At 39.8% G+C, this 22,764-nt stretch overlaps 1 protein-coding gene across 4 annotated transcripts; it reads right to left on the reverse strand.

The window, feature by feature from the left end:
• Positions 1-645: 645 nt before the first annotated feature.
• LOC309343452 (complement component receptor 1-like protein) lies at positions 646-22,491 on the reverse strand. Of its 4 annotated transcripts, none has more exons than XM_081865034.1 (12): positions 22,286-22,433; positions 21,292-21,511; positions 20,299-20,395; positions 18,615-18,700; positions 17,948-18,145; positions 15,566-15,748; positions 15,069-15,122; positions 5,596-5,634; positions 5,276-5,317; positions 3,719-3,748; positions 2,732-2,807; positions 646-1,472 (listed from the first exon to the last, which is right to left on the reverse strand). In XM_081865034.1, the coding sequence occupies exons 2-12, from the start codon at positions 21,320-21,322 to the stop codon at positions 1,385-1,387; spliced, it is 924 nt and encodes a 307-aa protein (XP_081721160.1). In that variant the 5' UTR covers positions 21,323-21,511; positions 22,286-22,433; the 3' UTR covers positions 646-1,384. The 4 variants fall into 4 exon arrangements, with proteins under 4 accessions (XP_081721160.1, XP_081721161.1, XP_081721158.1 ...); XM_081865035.1 differs by having other exon boundaries at positions 20,299-20,391; positions 21,288-21,511; XM_081865032.1 differs by lacking the exon at positions 21,292-21,511 and having other exon boundaries at positions 22,286-22,491.
• Between the last annotated feature and the right edge of the window lie 273 nt (positions 22,492-22,764).

A 22,764-nucleotide genomic window follows, 5' to 3' on the forward strand; every position in this document is an offset into this window, starting at 1 on the left:
AGAAGAGGGGACTGGAAACATCATTCTTAATATGAAAGCAGAACAAATATTCGAGGATTGGACTCCTGCCAATCAAGGAGCATGGGTACCCCCCCCCAAAAAAATTATAATTTGGAAAATAATTGGATTATATGATATGTATTGTTATAATTTGGACTAATTGGTTTGATGTGTTTATTTTGGTAATATGAAACTTAATAAAAATTATTTAAAACAACAACAACAACAAAAAAAAAAAACAAGCACCAACCCCAGGACCACTATGACAAGCTGAGGAAGAGAAACTGTAAAAGCCTATTTTACAGTTACTGTAATGCCATATTCGGCTTCCAAATATATTTCAATAAAACCATCCCATGAGGCTTTGTATAAGACAGAATAGTGCACAGAATGCTTGGCCAGGTGCTGTAAAGGAGAAGTTTGAAACTGCCATGTGGTGATAGCTGTATCAACCCAAGCTACACTGCACAATCAGTTTGGGAGTAGAAAAGCTAGTGATAATACTTAGTGTCTTTTATTTAACATTTCAATTTATTTGCACACATTCTAAGATAAACAACTTTTCTTCTCTATACATATTTAATCAATTTAAATAAAGATGCACAATTTAGATTCTAAAAGCACTGTAAAAAAAAAATACCTTCATGAATGTAACAAGTTTAATTCAATACATTTGAAGCACTGCAGTTTTCACTCTAATTGATTTTAATGGGAGAGTTATTTTATTTAACTTTTTCCTACGGAAATTAAGGTGTCTCAAAAGTGTTCCTTGCTTTTTTGACTAAGTACACAGAACTTTTGTTTGCCTATGATGATTTTTTAAAAGAATATTTTCTATTAGGCACATATTACTGTTGTGTACACTTTTGAAAATCCTGTAAGGAAATCAAGGCAGCTTTTAAAATTCTGCATGAGAAAGGCTTGAGGAAGTCAAAAGGTTGGTAAATTTTAATAACTACACTTGCCCCCTCCATTTCATGAGATGAACAAGATTCTAGGAAACAAATGGTAACATTTCACATTTCCTACACAGAACCCATTACATCTTTACAAGGTTTGAAGAAATAGTAAAACACCTTGCCAGTGTAGATACACAATCAATTCTGCTTGGCTCTGTATTTGATTAAGGCACTTAGAGAGACATTCTTCAAGGGAAGCTGGAACCCAGTTCTATGCAAAGGTAAGAGCAAATGATGAGAGTTGTGTTGGGGCCCAGTACTGCTTCATGCTTCAAGTAGCTGAATCACCTGGATGGCCAGTTCTTAATGAGAATTGCTTTGACTTTTCACACAGTCCTTCCCTCAATTCCAGTTATAAAAATTAGAACTTTTAGGAATTAATGATCACCAGAAAGGGTGCTGAAGCACAGCTTTACTGCAAAAGGCTACGGCAATTTGGAACCTTTGGGTTGCAATCCAGATTTTGATACCGACATGTCAAATTGAGCAGAGCTAGAGGGATATTCAGGTTCTCTGTAAAAATAAAATAATTAAAAATTAATACCTATGTTCAAAACATTACAAAGTTTTGTTTTGTTTTCCTGTCAGGAAGGAAAAAAGCAACACACAAATACATCTGCATTCCACTTCATGTTATTCAAATTTTAAAAGTAATGTAAGTAACTTTCACACTGAAGCAGTAGCCATGCTGTTGCTTCTTGAGCAGGAAAATCAATTTCAGAAGTTGCAGAAGCAGAAGTACTGCACAGATTGTTAGCAACTGCAGGATATTAGAAGTAAAGCAGATAAAGTGAATTAGGATTATATAAGCAAAACAGATATAAGGGTAGGAGACACACAGCCTAAGTATAGAAAAAATAGAGATTCCTAATAGATTCCTCTTAGAGAGCTTGCCCTTCTATGCACTGGGGTTGTTACGGCCTCTTCATCAAACATAACTCTTGCCTTGGTATCAAATCTAAATCCCACAAAAGACTTAAAAGACATGTAACCTACCTGGGACAGAAATTATTGCACTGGATATTCATAATGAGTAAATAATTACTGAATTAATCCATGGAAACAAATTAACTTAATTAGCTTAATTAGTGCTCACAAACTATGGGAAAACATATGCATGGTATCAAAACAGTAAAATCATGCATACAAAGCTACAACAAAAATGGACAGCCCTGTATGAAAAAATAGAAAGAAAAGCCATGCAAGAGAAATGTGCAGAATAAGTTATTGTTGCAAATTGTTGGTTTAGATTACAGCACTGGCCTAGATTATTCTAGGGGGAAAACCAAAACAAAACATCACTGCCTTTAGAAAGAACTGTTCAACAAATCCATTTTCTTACTGTGTCTGAAAGCAAAAACCACAGACTGCGATACACATTTGTAAAATAGAGAATAATGTTTTATAACTTTATTTAATAGTAGATTTCAAGATTTACAGGGAAAGAATAGTCATTGTGAAGTCGGCATTGGCATAGACAGCTGATGTAAACTGAGAAGGACCATTTCTGTCACATCAGAACACCAATGCTGGAAATGGGATAAAATACTGAATAGCCATTCTAGAATAATTACTTTGCTTTATTTAGCTTTTATTCTGTTTTAGCAGATTAGTGCAACTGTTCAACAAAAAATGTGCAAGCCCTTTCTGAACACTAAGCACATATATGCGGAAAGTGTGAGCAAAGTAGAAGTCAAGAAGCGTATGGAAGCTCACTCAGCAACCAAGAAGGCTACAGAAAATCAGGGACAGCTTCTCTTGGACTGACTCACCCAGTTTTCTTGTAAGATCTGTATTTCCAAAGTCCAGCAACTAGAGCAAGCACAACTACAAGAGCCACGAGACATCCTTGAAGGGAAAAAAGAGAAAGATATACCGTAGTACCAATTAATAAGACAAAGAAGTTGTTTTCTGTTGAGGAAAAGCAATAGTATCAATAGAAGTCACAAGACAAGTTGTTACCTTGCAATACTCAATGGACGTTAAAGCCACTCAGGTGTTACTGGGCAAAGTCTCTAGACAAATACCTTGAGCAGCGAGCCCACTGTACATTTGAAGTTACCCCCTTTTGGGGCAGATGTGCAGTTGTCCTCAGAGAATGATTGCAGCAAAGAGTTCTTCCTGCCCCTAACAGATGTCAGCTCTACAGACTGAGAGGCCCTAATGAGAATCAAAGAGCAACTCTCCAACCTAAGCAGTGTGTGAAGCTGAAGCAGAGTCACCAGGTTGCCCCCATGATTGAGGGGCCCCAGCATGCGTGTGATGTCACACGTATCGTGTGACATGCATGTGCAGCGGAGGAGATCAAGCACTCTGAAGGAGCTGGCCATTAGCCCTGCGATGTGTCTCTCACACACAGCCACCTCAACACTAGGCCCCCTAGAGATGGTATGCCTGAGCTCAAGACACCCTTACTCCTGAGGATTTTTTAAAAAGCCCCAGCCACACCCAGGTGCAAGAACATTAGAAGTCACAGCATGGGGGAAGTCTGGGCTGAATTTAGAGACAGCTATGTACATTACAGGAGCAAAGATAGTGGAGGATGTAGAGCTGGCCTCACCAAATAAACAAACAGACAAAGTACGGTATATCCGTCTGTACCCTAAGAATATTTGATAAAGAATCATTTTTTTCCCTCCAAGTAGGAGTCTTTAACATTTAAACCACAAATTTGAGAAAAAAGTTAGTGAAATGCACAAGGCATTAAAATACAATAGCAGCAATTGTACACTGAAGTAACCAGCTCTGTAATTACTTACCAATAACAATTGCTGTGATGTTTTTAGATTCTAGAATAGAAGAAAATTAAAAGTGTGAGCTAAAATTTGAAGCACTTTAATTCTGACAGATTGTGGCTCTCTCTCTCTGCTGTATGTATTAATATTTTATTGAAGGAATTCCAGTTATAAAGAAATAAAGTAATACAGACAAAAGAAAGAAAGGAAAGGTGAGATAAGGAAAAAATATGAACAAATATGTGTCTAAAGAATCAATATACAAAGTTGCAATGTAATATACTCCCATGCATACTTATATAAATAAGATATGTTGTAATCCTAATAAATATGTGGATATTAATGCTACATTCTGTATAAACTCAGTTCAAATGTTGTCATTTCCCCCCCCCAAACAAAGTCTATGTCTATAAGCAGTCCATTCATAAGTCACGAGTGTTGTCATATTGTCAATCCATTGATTGAAAGGAATCTTATCTTTATTCTTCCAGTTCATCAGTCTCTTGGCCACCATTCGGGCAAATAGAATCCATTTTCATTGTCCGGATGTTAATTTCCATATAGGTATATAGTTCAAAAGAATAGGTATGTAGTTCAAAAGAATATTCTTTGCTGAAAGCTTTAGCTTTTTCTGCATGGTCATAGTTATACAATCCAGCACTTCCTCCCAAAACATAATACTACAACCAGACCTAATACTACAATACTACAACCAGTACTACAATACTACATAATACTACAACCAGACCAATAATACTACAACCAGACCTAACACGGACACTGGCACCAGAGCCTGCAATAAACCCAGATGCCAACTTTGCTGCCACATACACCCGGACAACACCATTACTGGCCCCAACAACATCACACATACCATCTCGGGACTATTTAATTGCTCATCGTCTAACATTGTGTATGCCATAAAATGCCAACAGTGTCCTTCAGCTCTCTATATTGGACAAACAGGCCAGACCTTACGCCAAAGAATAAACGGACATAAATCCGACATCAGGAACCACAAGACAGAAAAACCAGTAGGAGAACATTTCAATCTCCCAGGACATTCTATACAAGATCTCAAAGTAGCTGTTTTACTACAAAGGAATTTCAGAAATAGACTGGAAAGAGAAGCTGCTGAATTACAACTTATCACCAAACTCAAAACCATGGAAAAACCTGGTCTGAACAAAGACCTTGGATTCTTATCTCATTATACATGACAAAACCATTTTTCACCTTTTCACCCCTTGCTTTTTCCTGTAAGACCTATTGCAGTCGTTAAGAGTCGTCAACAGGCTCATCACAGCTATCTGCCAATCACCCATTCCCACCACCCTTCTGAGTAATACCCCTCCCCACCTTCTCACTATATAGAAGGGTCTGGAAACTTCTGTTTCAGTGTATCTGAAGAAGTGTGCATGCACACGAAAGCTCATACCAAGAACTGACTTAGTTGGTCTTTAAGGTGCTACTGGAAGGAATTTGTTTTGTTTTCCCAAAACATAGTGCGTATACAACACTGTACAAACTTATGTTTCAAGTAGGCATTGTCCTTGCCGTATCTCCAGCATAGAGCTTTACCTGTGTCATCTCCAGGAGGCGTCTCTGGATTGTGTGTCGGTCCTATACAAAAGAGGGGGTTGTTATTATTATATTTATTTATATCCCACCTTTTTTCCAGACAGGGAATCAAGACAGCTTACAGAGAAAATGGAAACAGCTTTAAAAAATCATGTTAAAACAATTAAACACCAATATTGTTTGTGTGACCTATTAAAAATACAGATAATTACAATAAAAAGCATCACCAGTTCATAAAAGTAGTATAGGAAATTTTAAATTAAAGCAAAGAAAACTGTAAAGCTTATAAATTTGCTGTCACTACAACTTTTCAGCTGTACCTGTATTGTCTCCAGGAGGCACTGTCTCTGGATCTGCTCCTATAAAAAAAGAGGGGGTTGTTATTTTTATATTTATTTATATCATGCCTTTTCCCAGATAGGGAGTAAAGGCAGCTTACAGATAAAATGAAAATGGCTAAAAAAGTCATGTAAAAACAATTAAACACCGGGGGGGGGGGGGAGGAGAGAGAAACCGACTTATTAAAATACAGATAATTACAATAAAAAACATCACAGCACCAGCCTAACCAGTTCAGCTTTGGAATTTATTAAAAGCAGTTTAGAAAATTTTAAAATAAAGCAAAGTAAATTGGAAAGCTTTGCCTGGATTTTCTTTTTTTTTTAAATGATATTTATTAAAGTTTTGAATAAACACATATAAACACAAAGGACAATAAAAACATAAACGAACAAACAAACAAATCAAAAACAAAACAAAATAAAAAAATTCCTTCCAGTAGCACCTTAAAGACCAACTGAGTTAGTTCTAGGTATGAGCTTTCGTGTGCATGCACACTTCTTCAGATACACTGAAACAGAAGTCACCGGACCTTTCTATATAGTGAGAAGGTGGGGAGGGGTATTACTCAGAAGGGTGGTGGGAATGGGTGATTGGCAGATAGCTGCGATGAGCCTGTTGACGACTCTTAACGACTGCAATAGGTCTAACAGGAAAAAGCAAGGGGTGAGAAGGTGAAAAATGGCTTTGTCATGTATAATACTACATGGACATGGACCCCTCCTGATGGACGCAATACCACACTGGACTTGTACATTGACTGCTTCCGCCACAGAATCCAAACAGATGTGACCAGAAAACACCATCGCTTACAACAAAATCTAAACCATGCCGAAAGGAGAGCCATAGATAATCTCAGAAACAACCCAGACATTATAATTAAAGAAGCGGACAAAGGTGGAGCGGTCGTCATCATGAACAAAACTGACTACATTCAGGAGGCTCACAGACAACTTTCCAATACCGCCTTTTACATAAAATTGGACTCAGACCCCACACAAGAATACAAAAAAGAACTGAACAAGATTGTTAAGGAGCTACCCCCACACATCCAAGAACAGATCCTCACAAACACACCAACAGAACCTCGACCAGGAACTTTCTATCTTCTACCTAAAATACACAAACCAGGAAATCCAGGACGCCCCATCATTTCAGGTATTGGCACTATTACAGTGGGTGTCTCCGGTTATATGGACTCTGTTCTGAAACCATATGCCATCAGTGCTCCCAGCTATGTACGTGACACCACAGATTTTCTGAGGAAAATACAATCTTTAAATAATCTTCCCAACAATACTATACTAGCTACTATGGATGTGGAATCTCTGTATACCAACATCCCACACAACGATGGTTTACAAGCTATAAGGAATACCATTTCAGATAAAACCACAGCGGACTTTGCTACCAAACTCTGCCAATTTGTCCTTACCCACAACAACTTCAAATTCGGTGATGACCTGTTCCTTCAGATCAGCGGCACAGCAATGGGCACCCGCATGGCCCCACAGTATGCCAACATCTTCATGGCGGATTTAGAACAACGTTTCCTAAACTCCTACCCACTCAAACCTCTCTTGTACCTGCGATACATTGATGATATTTTTATCATCTGGACACATGGTCAACAGACCCTGGACACCTTCCACCAGAAATTCAATGATTTTCACCCCACCATCAACCTAACAATGAATCAATCTATGCAAGAAATACATTTTTTGGACACTACTATAAAAATACAGGATGGGCGCATAGACACCACCTTATACCGTAAACCAACTGACCGACAAACATATCTACATGCCTCTAGCTACCATCCCAAACATACCAAACAGTCCATTGTATATAGCCAGGCACTACGTTACAGCCGCATCTGCTCCAATTCTACAGACAGAGACTCTCACCTAAGAGATCTACAGCAAACCTTTTTAGAACTAAAATACCCAGCAGATGAAGTTAGACAACAGATCAACAGAGCCAGACTGATACCCAGAGAGAACTTGCTGCAAGACAGACCCAAAAAAGAAAATAACAGAACACCTCTAGTCATCACATACAGCCCCCAAGTTAAAACAGTACAACGCATCATCAGAGATCTACAACCTCTCCTGGACAATGACAGTTCTCTTTCTCAAGCTCTGGGAGGAAGACCTTTCATTGCCTACAGACAGCCACCCAGTCTTAAACAACTCCTAACCCACAATAATACTACAACCAGACCTAACACGGACACTGGCACCAGAGCCTGCAATAAACCCAGATGCCAACTTTGCTGCCACATACACCCGGACAACACCATTACTGGCCCCAACAACATCACACATACCATCTCGGGACTATTTAATTGCTCATCGTCTAACATTGTGTATGCCATAAAATGCCAACAGTGTCCTTCAGCTCTCTATATTGGACAAACAGGTCAGACCTTACGCCAAAGAATAAACGGACATAAATCCGACATCAGGAACCACAAGACAGAAAAACCAGTAGGAGAACACTTCAATCTCCCAGGACATTCTATACAAGATCTCAAAGTAGCTGTTCTATTACAAAGGAATTTCAGAAATAGACTGGAAAGAGAAGCTGCTGAATTGCAACTTATCACCAAACTTAAAACTATGGAGAGACCTGGTTTGAACAAAGACATTGGATTCTTATCTCATTATACATGACAAAGCCATTTTTCACCTTCTCACCCCTTGCTTTTTCCTGTTAGACCTATTGCAGTCGTTAAGAGTCGTCAACAGGCTCATCGCAGCTATCTGCCAATCACCCATTCCCACCACCCTTCTGAGTAATACCCCTCCCCACCTTCTCACTATATAGAAAGGTCCGGTGACTTCTGTTTCAGTGTATCTGAAGAAGTGTGCATGCACACGAAAGCTCATACCTAGAACTAACTCAGTTGGTCTTTAAGGTGCTACTGGAAGGAATTTTTTTATTTTGTTTTGACCATGGCAGACCAACACGGCTACCTATCTGTAACTGGAACTATGGAAGGCACCACATTGAGCCGCATGAAATGGAAGTCCATCAACCTCACCAAGAAACTTGCACAGGTACAGACTGATATCTTCTTTCTTACTAAATGCAAGAACCTGGACATTATACCCAAGGGTCTTAGAATTAAGAACCCTCTACAATCCACGTATCCCACTGAATATGCAAGAAAACTATGCAGCACTTTCTCTAAGAAGCTGCTCAAACATCTGATCAGCGTTCTCTACTCTAAACAGAAGCTAATAAAGGAGGAACTCCTTGTATTGGACAACTCTATCAGGAACCACCAAGCTTGGCAAGAGTTCCAAAAGGAAAAACAGAACATTTACCACTCTCAACTGGAGCTACTGAAAAAACAGAAAAACAAGAAACTCTCTAACCTTTCCAACCTACAGGCTACTAATCAAAACAAGATCAACAATATTGTCAATCTCTCACAGCAAGCACTCAGCCCAGCTGAGGAATCAGTCCTTTCACGTGGACTGTCATTCTGCCCTGCCAAATCCCCACACATGATCCAGTTCTGCGGGGACTTGGAAGCATTTTTCCGCCGTTTACGCCTGAAGGAGTATTTTCAACACACACAACAACAAGACAAAGCAGAACAAGCAACAACTTCACAACCCACTGCAGAACAACAACCACCCTCCCAACAGAACACTGACCACCAACTACCACCGAAAAAGTGTTACACAAAAAGGGACTCCACATGGACCCCTCCTGATGGACGCAATACCACACTGGACTTGTACATTGACTGCTTCCGCCACAGAATCCAAACAGATGTGACCAGAAAACACCATCGCTTACAACAAAATCTAAACCATGCCGAAAGGAGAGCCATAGATAATCTCAGAAACAACCCAGACATTATAATTAAAGAAGCGGACAAAGGTGGAGCGGTCGTCATCATGAACAAAACTGACTACATTCAGGAGGCTCACAGACAACTTTCCAATACCGCCTTTTACATAAAATTGGACTCAGACCCCACACAAGAATACAAAAAAGAACTGAACAAGATTGTTAAGGAGCTACCCCCACACATCCAAGAACAGATCCTCACAAACACACCAACAGAACCTCGACCAGGAACTTTCTATCTTCTACCTAAAATACACAAACCAGGAAATCCAGGACGCCCCATCATTTCAGGTATTGGCACTATTACAGTGGGTGTCTCCGGTTATATGGACTCTGTTCTGAAACCATATGCCATCAGTGCTCCCAGCTATGTACGTGACACCACAGATTTTCTGAGGAAAATACAATCTTTAAATAATCTTCCCAACAATACTATACTAGCTACTATGGATGTGGAATCTCTGTATACCAACATCCCACACAACGATGGTTTACAAGCTATAAGGAATACCATTTCAGATAAAACCACAGCGGACTTTGCTACCAAACTCTGCCAATTTGTCCTTACCCACAACAACTTCAAATTCGGTGATGACCTGTTCCTTCAGATCAGCGGCACAGCAATGGGCACCCGCATGGCCCCACAGTATGCCAACATCTTCATGGCGGATTTAGAACAACGTTTCCTAAACTCCTACCCACTCAAACCTCTCTTGTACCTGCGATACATTGATGATATTTTTATCATCTGGACACATGGTCAACAGACCCTGGACACCTTCCACCAGAAATTCAATGATTTTCACCCCACCATCAACCTAACAATGAATCAATCTATGCAAGAAATACATTTTTTGGACACTACTATAAAAATACAGGATGGGCGCATAGACACCACCTTATACCGTAAACCAACTGACCGACAAACATATCTACATGCCTCTAGCTACCATCCCAAACATACCAAACAGTCCATTGTATATAGCCAGGCACTACGTTACAGCCGCATCTGCTCCAATTCTACAGACAGAGACTCTCACCTAAGAGATCTACAGCAAACCTTTTTAGAACTAAAATACCCAGCAGATGAAGTTAGACAACAGATCAACAGAGCCAGACTGATACCCAGAGAGAACTTGCTGCAAGACAGACCCAAAAAAGAAAATAACAGAACACCTCTAGTCATCACATACAGCCCCCAAGTTAAAACAGTACAACGCATCATCAGAGATCTACAACCTCTCCTGGACAATGACAGTTCTCTTTCTCAAGCTCTGGGAGGAAGACCTTTCATTGCCTACAGACAGCCACCCAGTCTTAAACAACTCCTAACCCACAATAATACTACAACCAGACCTAACACGGACACTGGCACCAGAGCCTGCAATAAACCCAGATGCCAACTTTGCTGCCACATACACCCGGACAACACCATTACTGGCCCCAACAACATCACACATACCATCTCGGGACTATTTAATTGCTCATCGTCTAACATTGTGTATGCCATAAAATGCCAACAGTGTCCTTCAGCTCTCTATATTGGACAAACAGGTCAGACCTTACGCCAAAGAATAAACGGACATAAATCCGACATCAGGAACCACAAGACAGAAAAACCAGTAGGAGAACACTTCAATCTCCCAGGACATTCTATACAAGATCTCAAAGTAGCTGTTCTATTACAAAGGAATTTCAGAAATAGACTGGAAAGAGAAGCTGCTGAATTGCAACTTATCACCAAACTTAAAACTATGGAGAGACCTGGTTTGAACAAAGACATTGGATTCTTATCTCATTATACATGACAAAGCCATTTTTCACCTTCTCACCCCTTGCTTTTTCCTGTTAGACCTATTGCAGTCGTTAAGAGTCGTCAACAGGCTCATCGCAGCTATCTGCCAATCACCCATTCCCACCACCCTTCTGAGTAATACCCCTCCCCACCTTCTCACTATATAGAAAGGTCCGGTGACTTCTGTTTCAGTGTATCTGAAGAAGTGTGCATGCACACGAAAGCTCATACCTAGAACTAACTCAGTTGGTCTTTAAGGTGCTACTGGAAGGAATTTTTTTATTTTGTTTTGACCATGGCAGACCAACACGGCTACCTATCTGTAACTAAATCAAAAACAAGTATAAGTTCAAACCATATTTTCTAAACCTAATTTCACCGACCTCCTCACACCTCCCCCTTCTGTATTCTAATCTCATTTATCTTATCAGCAAATCCATTCTCACATTTCCCATAGTTTTTATTAATTCTATTCTTTTTCCTTAATCAATGCCCCTGCAAACCACTAATTTTTAAACCCATATCTTTTTAGCCTTCATTAATTTTGTAATGTTTATTAAGATAGTCTTTAAACTTCTTCCAATCTTCTTCCACTGTCTCTTTGTCCTGGTCTCGGATTCTGCCAGTCATCTCTGCCAGTCCCATGTATTCTGTCATCTTCATCTGCCATTCTTCCAGAGTGGGTAGATCTGGTGTCTTCCAATACTTTGCGATAAGAATCCTTGCTGCTGTAGTAGCATACATAAAAAAGTTCTGTCTTCAAAGGTTGTAGTATCCATTCCTTTAAATCTTTGCCTGGATTTTCTATACAATAAAAGAGATGTCTTTGTACAAAGAAAAACATTCCATAAGTTATACAATTTGTAGAAAGCCAGACAGAGCTAAAGGACTCTCTAGCATCTAAAAAGCCCCACAAAGAACTAAAGTGGAAAGGGAAAAACCCTCAGAGCAGTTACTCCTCAAAATTTCTGAGTGATTTTTCCATTCAAAAATTCAGCATTAAAAAAAGTATTTCAGACACTAGTGGATTTGGAAGTTGACCAAACTGGCCAAGCAGTCAGAAGGTATCTGAGATACCCAAGAAGCATTAGATAATAGGATAATATTTAAGATACAGTGGTGAGAAAGGATGGTGTAGTTCTCTTGCTCTTTTCTTCCTTTTTATTTTTATTTTTTATAAATATTTATTAAAGTTTTTAAATATAAATGCACAAATAATAAACAATCTTACTTCTGTCACAAACATAGTTTCATCACTTCTTTGGACTCCCTCACGTCTCCCGCTCCCATTTACATCATTAAAAGTTTTTTTTCCAAACAAATTATCAACTTGTTTACAATCTCATATCCACTCATTCGAATATAATCTAGCAATTCTTCCAAAAAAAAATTTATATTTTCTTTAGTCTCACTTATCATCAAATTTAAATCTAATTTAGTGGTGGCAAATTTTTTATAATCTAGCATCCTTCTTAACATTCAACCAAATTACAATGTTTTTGTAGATACATCTTAAATTTCTTCCAGTCTTCCTCCATTTTCTCTTCTCCCAGGTCTCGGATTCTGCCAGTCATCTCGGCCAGTTGCATATAGTCCATCAGCTGCATCTGCCACTCTTCCAGTGTGGGTAGATCTTGAGTTTTCCAGTTTTTTGCGATAAGTATCCTTGCTGCCGTTGTTGCATACATAAAGAATGTTCGGTCCTTCTTTAACACCTTCTGGCCGACAATACCCAGAAGGAAGGCCTCTGGTTTCTTAGTGAAGGTATACTTAAATACCTTTTTCAGCTCATTATATATCATTTCCCAGAAGGCCTTCACCCTAGGGCATGTCCACCAGAGGTGAAAGAATGTTCCTTCATTTTCTTTACATTTCCAACATTTATTATCAGACGAATGGTATATTTTGGCAAGTTTAACTGGGGTCATGTACCATCTATATATCATTTTCATTACATTTTCCTTCAGAGCATTACATGCGGTGAAGTTCAACCCAGTGGTCCACAACCTTTCCCAATCCTCAAACATAATGTTATGCCCAATGTCCTGCGCCCACTTTATCATAGCCGATTTAACCATTTCGTCTTGTGTATTCCATTTTAACAGCAAGTTATACATTCTAGATAGTAACTTAGTCTTTGGTTCTAACAATTCTGTTTCTAACTTCGATTTCTCCACCTGGAACCCTAACTTTTTGTCATTTTTAAAAACTTCTTTAATCTGAGCGTAATGTAACCAGTCTCGCACCTTATCCTTCATCTTTTCTTCCTTTTTAGTTCCTTTTATGTTATTTCTTGTAGATTAGTTTCTCTCAATAAAACTTTGTACCAAAACAAAAACAAAAAAATAAGGAGCATATGTCCTATTTATAAAATTTACATCTATTGACACAACAGAACAAATGCTTCCACTTCTCCCTTCCATTTTACCACAAGACAGGTTCTCACAATTTCTGTACATTAGCTTTCCCACTGACATTTTCTCATTTCAGTTTCCCCTGCTATCCTTTTTTATTAAGAGTTTTCAACATAAAATACAATAAAAGCTGAACTAATCTAAAGAAGATAAATAGGAGAGAAGCAAGAATAACCAAAATAAGAAGATAACAAATAATAAAGAAAAGTAGCAGAAGAAAACAAATACCAGGTCCTCTATCACAATTATACCTTAACCTTTATTCCACACACAGAAGTGAACCCTCCCAGCTCTCATGTGGGTGGGACTTTCTTCCTCTTCCCGTAGCCTCCCACCCTGGGAGATCCTCTCCTCTGCCCCTTAAGCAGGGCCCTTCATCTTCCATCCATCACCTTCCTGTGTGTATCTTCATCAATCCAAGATAGGAAACTTCAAAAAGCATATAGATAAACTTAGCAGAGAAAACAAGAATTAAAGATAATAGAAAAGCGAGCTAAGAAGAGAAATAAAGAAAAAGATAGTCTTCCAATTCCTTTCATTTGATTCTGATTCCTTTCTCACACAGACAGAATTCAGTTTTGTTTTTGCAGCAAACACAACATGTACAAGATGGAGATTTACAGGCAATATAAACTGAAGGTTCAGTGTTTATCTTATCAGTTGTATTCTTTCGAAGTCAAGTAATTCCTTTAAGCTGGCTAGCTTGCATTTATTTATTTATTTATTTATTTTCTAGCCTGTTAACCAGTGCTTTTTGGGTCCCCAGCAACCCACCAGCTCTCTGGGTGCTAATTAGCTGGCAGATCATGTTATCTTTGAACTTTAACCGCCTAGTTTGCCTTAACCTAAATGCAAACTCGGATGGTTGAGTGCCTATTGAACTGCAGCCAGAATGTTGACTGTGAAACAAGTGGATATTTGCATGCTTGGTAAAAGAAAACCTAAAGAGGCAACCCCTTCAAAACATAGACTAATGAAGAAAGAGCAGGCCAAACAGCGGTTGAACATAGTGACAGCTGGAAAAGAAAAACAGAACATGGGACGGGACAAGGGAAATGGAATGCACTGACTGGGGGAAATAGCTTGCTAAATTCTGAATAGGCACAGTTCAGAAGGAAGGCCACACACCACAACATTCTGTTGCAGGTTCTTCTTATGGCGTGTAATTCCAGTATCTCAAAACTACTGCACTACCATGTACCCAAGTCTCCTCACGATATTCTTCTAATAAAATTAATCCTCTCTCTGTTGACTTATCTCTGTAAATATTGACAAGAGTCCATTTCCTCCACTCTGGTTCTATCCATGAACTCAATTCTTGCTCACTCCCTACTTCTTAAAATGCATCCACCAATAACAGTGAAAAGCAAATGTTTACCATTTCCAGGGCCTGGGTTGTCATCTCCTCCAGCTCCTCCTCCAGGCGTTCCCGCTGTGGAGGATAAAAATGGATTTAAAAAAAAAAAAAAAAAAAAAACTATTTTGGAGGATAAATCTTTCTAAATATAGTTTTTCTATTTCTAAGTAACATTATAGTCCAAAGGCTATTCATAAAGAAATAAGGATTTGTTTTTAATTGTGTAGCATGAGGCTTTATATGCAATGTTTAAATTTTTTGGTAAATGAATCCCATTAATCCATTCATTTAAATCAAATCCACCCTGCTTTTTATTAACTCATCTGTGCTAGAAGTTGTTTTTTGGGGACCTCCATCTGGATGGATGGTGGCAACAATGGTGGTAGAAAACAGAGGGGGCAAAGAAATAAGTATGTTCTGCAACACAAGTGCAACACAATAGCTCTGACATTTATTTATTGAATTTATACCCTATGCTTCCTTCCAAGGAACCCAATTAGGTGTAGTAAGATACTTACCCTTAAAGCATTTTGGAAAAAGAGGAATCCATGCATGGTCAGGCCCGCATGTACAAGTGCTACTCCCCACCATAACATATCCTGGATTACATTCAAAATCTGCACGATCTCCATATGTGTAAAAACGCTGAGGCTTTGTTGTCACTCTTCCATTTTCTATTTCAGGATCACGGCAACGGACCACTGAAAAGAGAAGAGCAATATTTAGAAATCTACCTGTTAATTAAACCATGGCTGATTAAACTCTGCACAAGGACTTAACTATGGTTTATCTACTGCAAATAAACTACAGTCTGATGTTATTAGCATATAAACTTCAGTTTGTTGCAACTGTAGATTGGCATTAGAGGTGCGGCTAGCACCTTTTTATTTAACTGTGGCTTGTTTGTCCATCCCACCTCAGACACTCACCAAGTTGCAAAGGCAAGAAAGAAAAAACTAAGCAAACTTCAGAAAAACAAGCAAAGGTTTGCTTATTTGTCTGTGGGGAGCCATGTCATCAGCTGGTGTTGGTCGACTGTGCTTCATTAAGTCCAGGGTCAACGTAGCCATCTACCAGGAGATTTTGGAGCACTTCATGCTTCCTTCCACAGACGAGCTTTATGGGGATGCTGATTTCATTTTCCAGCAGGACTTTGTCACCTGCCCACACTGCCCAAAGTACCAAAACCTGGTTCAGTGCCCATGCGATAACTGTGCTTGATTGGCTAGCAAGCCCGCCTGACCTGAACCCCATAGAGAATCTATGGGGCATTGCCAAGAGACAGATGAGAGACACGAGAATGAGCAATGCAGAAGAGCTGAAGGCTGCTATTGAAGCTTCCTGGTCATCCATAACACCTCAGCAGTGCCACAGGCTGATAGCATCCATGCCACGCCGCATTGAGGCAGTAATTGATGTAAAAGGGGCCCAAACCAAGTACTGAGTACATGTGCACGGTTCTACTTCTCAGAGGTCCAATATTGCTCTATTTGCAGTCCTTGTTTTGCTGATTTCATTTAATATTCTAATTTTCTGAGATTATCAATTTGGGGTTTTCATCAGCTGTACACCATAAACATCACAATTATAACAAATAAAGGCTTGACATTTCTCGCTTTGCATGTCATGAATCTGTCTCATATATTAGTTTCACCTTTTAAGTTGAATTACTGAAATAAATGAACTTTTCCACAATATTCTAATTTTCCGAGTTTCACCTGTATTTATTCTACAAGTCTGTAAACCACTTCAGAGATAGGAACTATCAAAGTGATGTACAAGGAGATAATATCAGATAAGATACAAAAGACTAACCTCTAGAAACATTAACATCATTCCAGCAAGTATAAAATTAAAATAGGCTGAGTCGCACTTCAGGGAAAGCTTTCTGGAAATTGCTAAGAACTATTTAAAGCCCTATACAATTTTTGGATCAGGTTTCCCAATCCCTCAGATTTTGATGTTAAATGGTGTAGATCTAGTTAGTACATTCAGAACCTGCCTTCCTAGATCTGCTTAGTTACTGAAAGATGACTGCATCATCTGCCCTTAGTCCGTCTGCTGAAGTTATTTCACTAAAGTATTCGTGACCCACTGAATATTTTTCTTAAACAACCATCACATCTATGCAGGCTATTCCTAATAAGGCTGATATATGGCATATAGTATTATGCCAGTATACTATGGGTAAAGTTAGGTCATTATATACTGATTACTTCATCTGAATGCAAGATTTGTTTAGTATAGATACTGCACAAAGAGCCCTTGGAATGTAGAAAGCCAAACCAAGTCCAAATGAAATTAATCAAATAAATTGCTCAGAACTAAATCTAATTTCCTTTGTTCTCAGTGGGACACAATAGTGGTTATTTTGGTTGGATTAGAGGCCAGTGATGTCCAACCAGTAGATCGTGATTTACTGGTAGATCGCCAGCTGATCATGGTAGATCATGGGATCCTTATGTACAAAAAGTTATGGGGGGAAAGCTACAAAAAACTATGTGCAATCCTCCCCCAAAAAGCACTTCCCTCCTAAAAAAAGCTCAACAATTCTGGGCAATCCACCCACCCCACGCACGCTCCTCCTCCCTCCAATGAGAATGGGTAGATTTTTTTATACTGGGAGTAGATCACAGTCTTTTGGGAGTTGGATATGCCTGGATAAACTCTCAAACTGACTCAGATTAAAACAAGCAACTCATTGAGGGGGCAATACTATTGCATCTCTTACACTGAATCATTTGCAATCCCACTGAATACCTCACAGGTTGAACAGCAGGAATACAGTGCTTAGCAGACTGCAAAGTTAGCTCCTTCTAACAAGAATTCCATTCACCAGCCATTGCACACAAATTACATTAACATAGTACATCAAAGATACTAAACATAATCTCCATCACCTTTACATTTAGGCGGAGATGGCTGCCACTCTCCACGAGTACCATCTGCAGAAGTTGAACACGTACTAACTGGGCTTCCAATAAGGGAGAAACCTTCTCTACAAGTGTATGTCACTGATGAGCCATAATAAAACTCTTCAAAAGGTCGACCACTGTGTGAGCCAAAGGGAATGTTTTCAGGGGGGTAACATCGGATTTCTGGGAATCAAAAGAAACATTAACAGTTCAGCAGGACTACAATTGCAAAAGCATCTCTGTTAGGAGTGTATTTGGACTAAAGTTATTTTCACTTAAATGATGTTCCACTTTATGAAGTAATCTTTTGATAATTCAGGGCCTGATCATCCATTTTAACTTTCACCCAAACACTGAACCAAAGTGGACTGCTGTGTAGGTATTGCAACCTCCTCAAAAGCAAACTGGATCTTCTGTGAAGCAAGCTGGACTTGAAACTTCACAGAGGGAGCTGTCAAAGCCCCAGTGCCGCCTTCAGAGCAAGGAATGCTCAGCGGGGGTGGGGGTGGGTTTGAGTATATTGAGCATGATCAGAAAGCATCCTGAACTCTGAATATTGGTTGAGGACACTTACACTTCTGCAATAAATAGAGTCACACAATAGCACATTGAGTTTATATTAAATTAAATTCAAATTAACAATTCATCTTACGATGGCAAAATGGAGGTCCCGTATGCCACTCCAATTTGTCGCCTACAAGCACACATCGAAGAGTCTTTTCGCCTATCAATCTGTACCTAAAGGGAAAGAGAAATCTTTTATTTTAGTGAATTGGGCATTAAAAAGTATGTGAATAGAGCATATTTTCAAATGCAGTATACTTGGTTTATTTAGATTATTTATATCCCATCCTACAGAGTCACCACTCTGCTAGCTGACAGAAACGGAAAAAAATAAAACCAACCACCACCAGTTCAAAAGCAGTTACAAACAACACAGCAGCAAAAATATAATAACAGTTTGATTGAAGCCAGTTCAAACAACACTGAATGAGACCTGATAAAGCGGTCTTCACTTGCTGCTAAAATAATGTGAAAGTGAGACCAGGGGAAACTTCCTGGGGAGAGGATTCTATAGGTGGGGCAGCGCAACTGAAAAAGCCCTTTCTCTGGATGCTGTCAGTCTAGGTTGAGACAAACTACCTATTTAATTTAATTCCAGATACAGTGGTACCTCAGGTTACAAACTTAATTCATTCCGGCGGTCCGTTCTGAACCCGAAACCGTTCTTAACCAGAGGCACACTTTTGCTAATGGGGCCTGCCGCTGGCGCACAAATTTTGTTCTCATCCTGAGGCAAAGTTTATAACCCGAGGTACTACTTGTGGGTTAGTGGAGTTTGTAACCCGAAGCGTTTGTAACCCAAGGTACCACTGTACAGGAATTATCTCTTTGTTAAAGAGTGCCGAGAAAAAGTGATACCAACATAAAAACGCCAGTAGCTTGGACATAGTGCCTTTGTAAGCAGCAACCTAGGCTTTCAAATTTCATCATAGTGGACTTCCTCAATTCAAGGTGAAGTATTTGAAACACAATTCAAGTATCTAATCCAGGATTGACATTCAGCTATGATGGGGAGTAGTGTGTCACCTCAAAAACAAAGGGGAGCAGTAAAGGCAGGAATTCATGATCTTCCCAACAGACCTTATTTCATTAAAAATGTCATAACACCGCACTTGAGTTTATAATGATTTAGAAAATTGTTTTGCCAAAGCGATTGTAGATAAAATCCATGATTATCACACCATATCATAGGGGGAAGAGCTGTGGTTGAGAAAGTATGGAACACATGAACTCTGCAAAATATTATTATGTTTATTTTGCTGGAGAGAAGGGGAAGTGTGGTCTAATATTGTTATTCTGTCATATTTATTTTATTTTTAGAGAAATGCACAGAGAACCGTGGACTTGCTTGAAGCAGCAGCGCACTTAATTAAGGGCTGCAAAGAGTAAAAGGAGCCAGGGAAAGAACTGGGGATTTCATCAGTGAGTGGAAACACATTGAAAGACAGTTCTACACACTGAGAAATAACCAAATGAAAGACCTGAATACAAGTTTCTCAGAAGCCAGAGCTTGCCACTGTTCAGTTACTAAACCAACCAGAAATGGTAGACCTGTTCTCTGGTGCTGCTAAGTTGTTTATTAATTTATTTGAAGTATTTACTCCCCACCTCACCCTTTCCCTGGACACCCCTGATTATAATTATAACACAGACTAAACAAGAATGTCAAAAATCTAGCCTAATATTTTAACAATTAATATGTATCTGTCACGAGCCCCTCCCAGGAGTTCTAAACAAAGCCAAGTAGGTACAAAAGGCAACCTACAACTCACCCCTCATTACAGCCTAGAGTTATTTCATCACCTAGCCGCATATCACTTGATTTTACTATTCTGCCATTCTCTAAATTTATAGTAGGACATCGACTTCCTAACAGGAAAATCAAAACAAGCATTAGCACATGTAGCCTTGATTTCTTTAAAAAGAAAATAAAATAAAAAGGGTACACTACAAACACCAAGGCCACTTTCAGGTGACCTGTTTGTTTGGGGAGAGGTTATACGGCATTGTGTCCAAAAGAATTATCTTAGTACCTCCAGCGCAATTCCCCATCACATTCTTTACTGCAAAATGTCCAGATTTTTTTATTTTTAAAAAATCTGATTTGATGCGCAAGAGAACCAAATACACTTCAACTGTGCTGCCTGAATTTGTTGGTATTTAATTGACTCCCTCCTGCAATATAGACACAGTCTGAAAGTGTCCTTGGAAATACTATATTCATTAAAGGATAATTCAATATCCAGTTTTACTGGTGGTTCACAATAACGTCATTTTTAGGGATGGATGCAGAAGTTAGTGTTCTTTCTTTTCTCCTTCATGAGTTGAAAGCAGTTGAGAGACCATTTCTTGCTTCATGTACACTTATCTCTTTGTTACCCCTGCATTTAGATGTCCAAAGTTTTTGGACTGCTACTGCTGACACTATCCAGTATCAAAAAGACGACAGCTGAGATAATGAAAAACTCTATTTTGTTTACTACAATGTTGTAATATTTCCTCCAAACATGCTATTGCTCTCTTCTTGTTTCTTAAAAGCACCGTGTGTCTACAGACCCAAGGGAATTCACCACTTGAGTCCATCATTAGGAGTAGTGATGTTCAGAATATTACATCTCCTCAATTTAAGTCTCCAATGTTCTATAAAAGAAAAGCCTCCTTTATTATTATTAGTCTCTGGGTCTCTTCCAGTCCTCAAACAAGATATCTGATCTAAGATGGAAGTTCAACAGTTTTAGATATTCAGCTAATTAAGTGAAACTTACCTTGACAAAACCTAGGATTTTCTATTGACATTTTGAAGTGTCAAGACATGTAAGAAAAAGAGTGTCTCCAGGAATAGACTCATAACTTGCAATGCAACGGTAGGGCAAAACAGTCCCAGCAGGATAACTGTCTTTCGGATCCCCGCTCCTTAGGGTAGCATTGGCTACATGTGGATGGGTGCAATCACTTGGAAATAAAAATTCAGAGGAAGTTCTGAAGCTATAGGAAAGAAGGCAAGGTTCATTGGAGTGTAGTAGATAATTCGTAAATCTCTATGACATTTTCCTCTACTGGGATCTATAGGACCATGTTCCAATAGACTCTGGGAGTTCATTTGCAGAGCACAGCTGGAACAAGATGGGCAGCAGTAAGACTTATAGAGTAATCATAACTATGTCTCTTCAGATGTAAGCTGAATTTTAAGGGGCTTCTTCACAGATAATTGAGGCTCAGATGGGAGCCTTATCTACCACCTGCTACACACATGGAAAATAAGTGGTTGCCTTTTCATCTAAACAAACTTGTGAGAACCACATGGGTGGCACACCTGCTACCCCCATCTAATGACTAACAGGAGACAGAGGGAGAAAGATACAAACAACACCAGCAACTGAAGGATTGTGTCCTTCCCCATGATGGAGCCATTACTTTGAGAAAGAATCTGTGTGGGAGAAACTATGGTTAAAGATCTTATGAAGCGCAATAAAAAGAGGATGCTTAGCCTTGGAAGATGGAAGATTGGAGAGGAGACGTTAAGGCTGTTTTCAAATATCTGAAGTGCTGTCACAGCCGAAGGCGGAGCAGAATAAGAACGAACACGTGGGAAGGGGAAGAGAGCAAACTTCAGGTAAACATAGACAGGCTCCTAGTTCCCTCCTGCCCTGGACGCGGCATCCCCGAGAAAGCCTTGCTTCGCCCGCGGACATGATCCGTCTCTGGAGGGAGGCGGGGCGCCTCCCATTTGAGAGAAGAACCGAAGCCCCCCCGCCTCACCTTGAACTCTGGACAGCGAGGAAAACAGCGGCAACAGCGCTAATGGAAACCGCCCCCCGCCAGGGAAGCCAGGAAGAGGCGCCATCGCACGACCGAGAGAGCCCGGAGTCAGAGAAAGAGAAAGCGCCGCCGCAGCTCCCTCCGCAGCTGGAAAGCAAAGCGACGGAGCGGGCCCAGGAAACGACTCGACGGGAAAGGAGAGGCGGCGTCGCCTCCGAGGCTCCGCCGAGAGGAAGGCGGAGAAGGAGGAGCCACACGAGGAACCGCCTCCGCCGTTATCGGTTCCCGGTATTAGCTAACGCTCCAAGGCCGCCGCGCGCGTGCTGGTTGGAGGTTGCGGGCAAGAGCGCGCTCGGGATTGGCGGGTGGAAAATGTGGGCGAAACCATAACTGAGGGGGAAAGGCGCCCTGTTGTTTAGGATAAAAGCCGTGTGGTGGGTCTGCTCTCTGGACCCCTGAGGGGAAGAGATAACGGGCTC

This window comes from Podarcis erhardii (assembly GCF_964252035.2).
Source record: "Podarcis erhardii genome assembly, chromosome: 6".
NCBI lineage: Eukaryota > Metazoa > Chordata > Lepidosauria > Squamata > Lacertidae > Podarcis > Podarcis erhardii.

Coding starts and splice junctions, on each gene's coding strand:
- LOC309343452 (XM_081865032.1), bottom strand. CDS start 22,370: ATGGCGCCTCTTCCTGGCTTCCCTGGCGGGGGGCGGTTTCCATTAGCG. Junction 18,146..18,614: donor GGGACCTCCATTTTGCCATC/GTAAGATGAATT, acceptor TTTGATTCCCAG/AAATCCGATGTTACCCCCCT. Junction 5,318..5,595: donor GCCTCCTGGAGACAATACAG/GTACAGCTGAAA, acceptor TCTTTTGTATAG/GACCGACACACAATCCAGAG.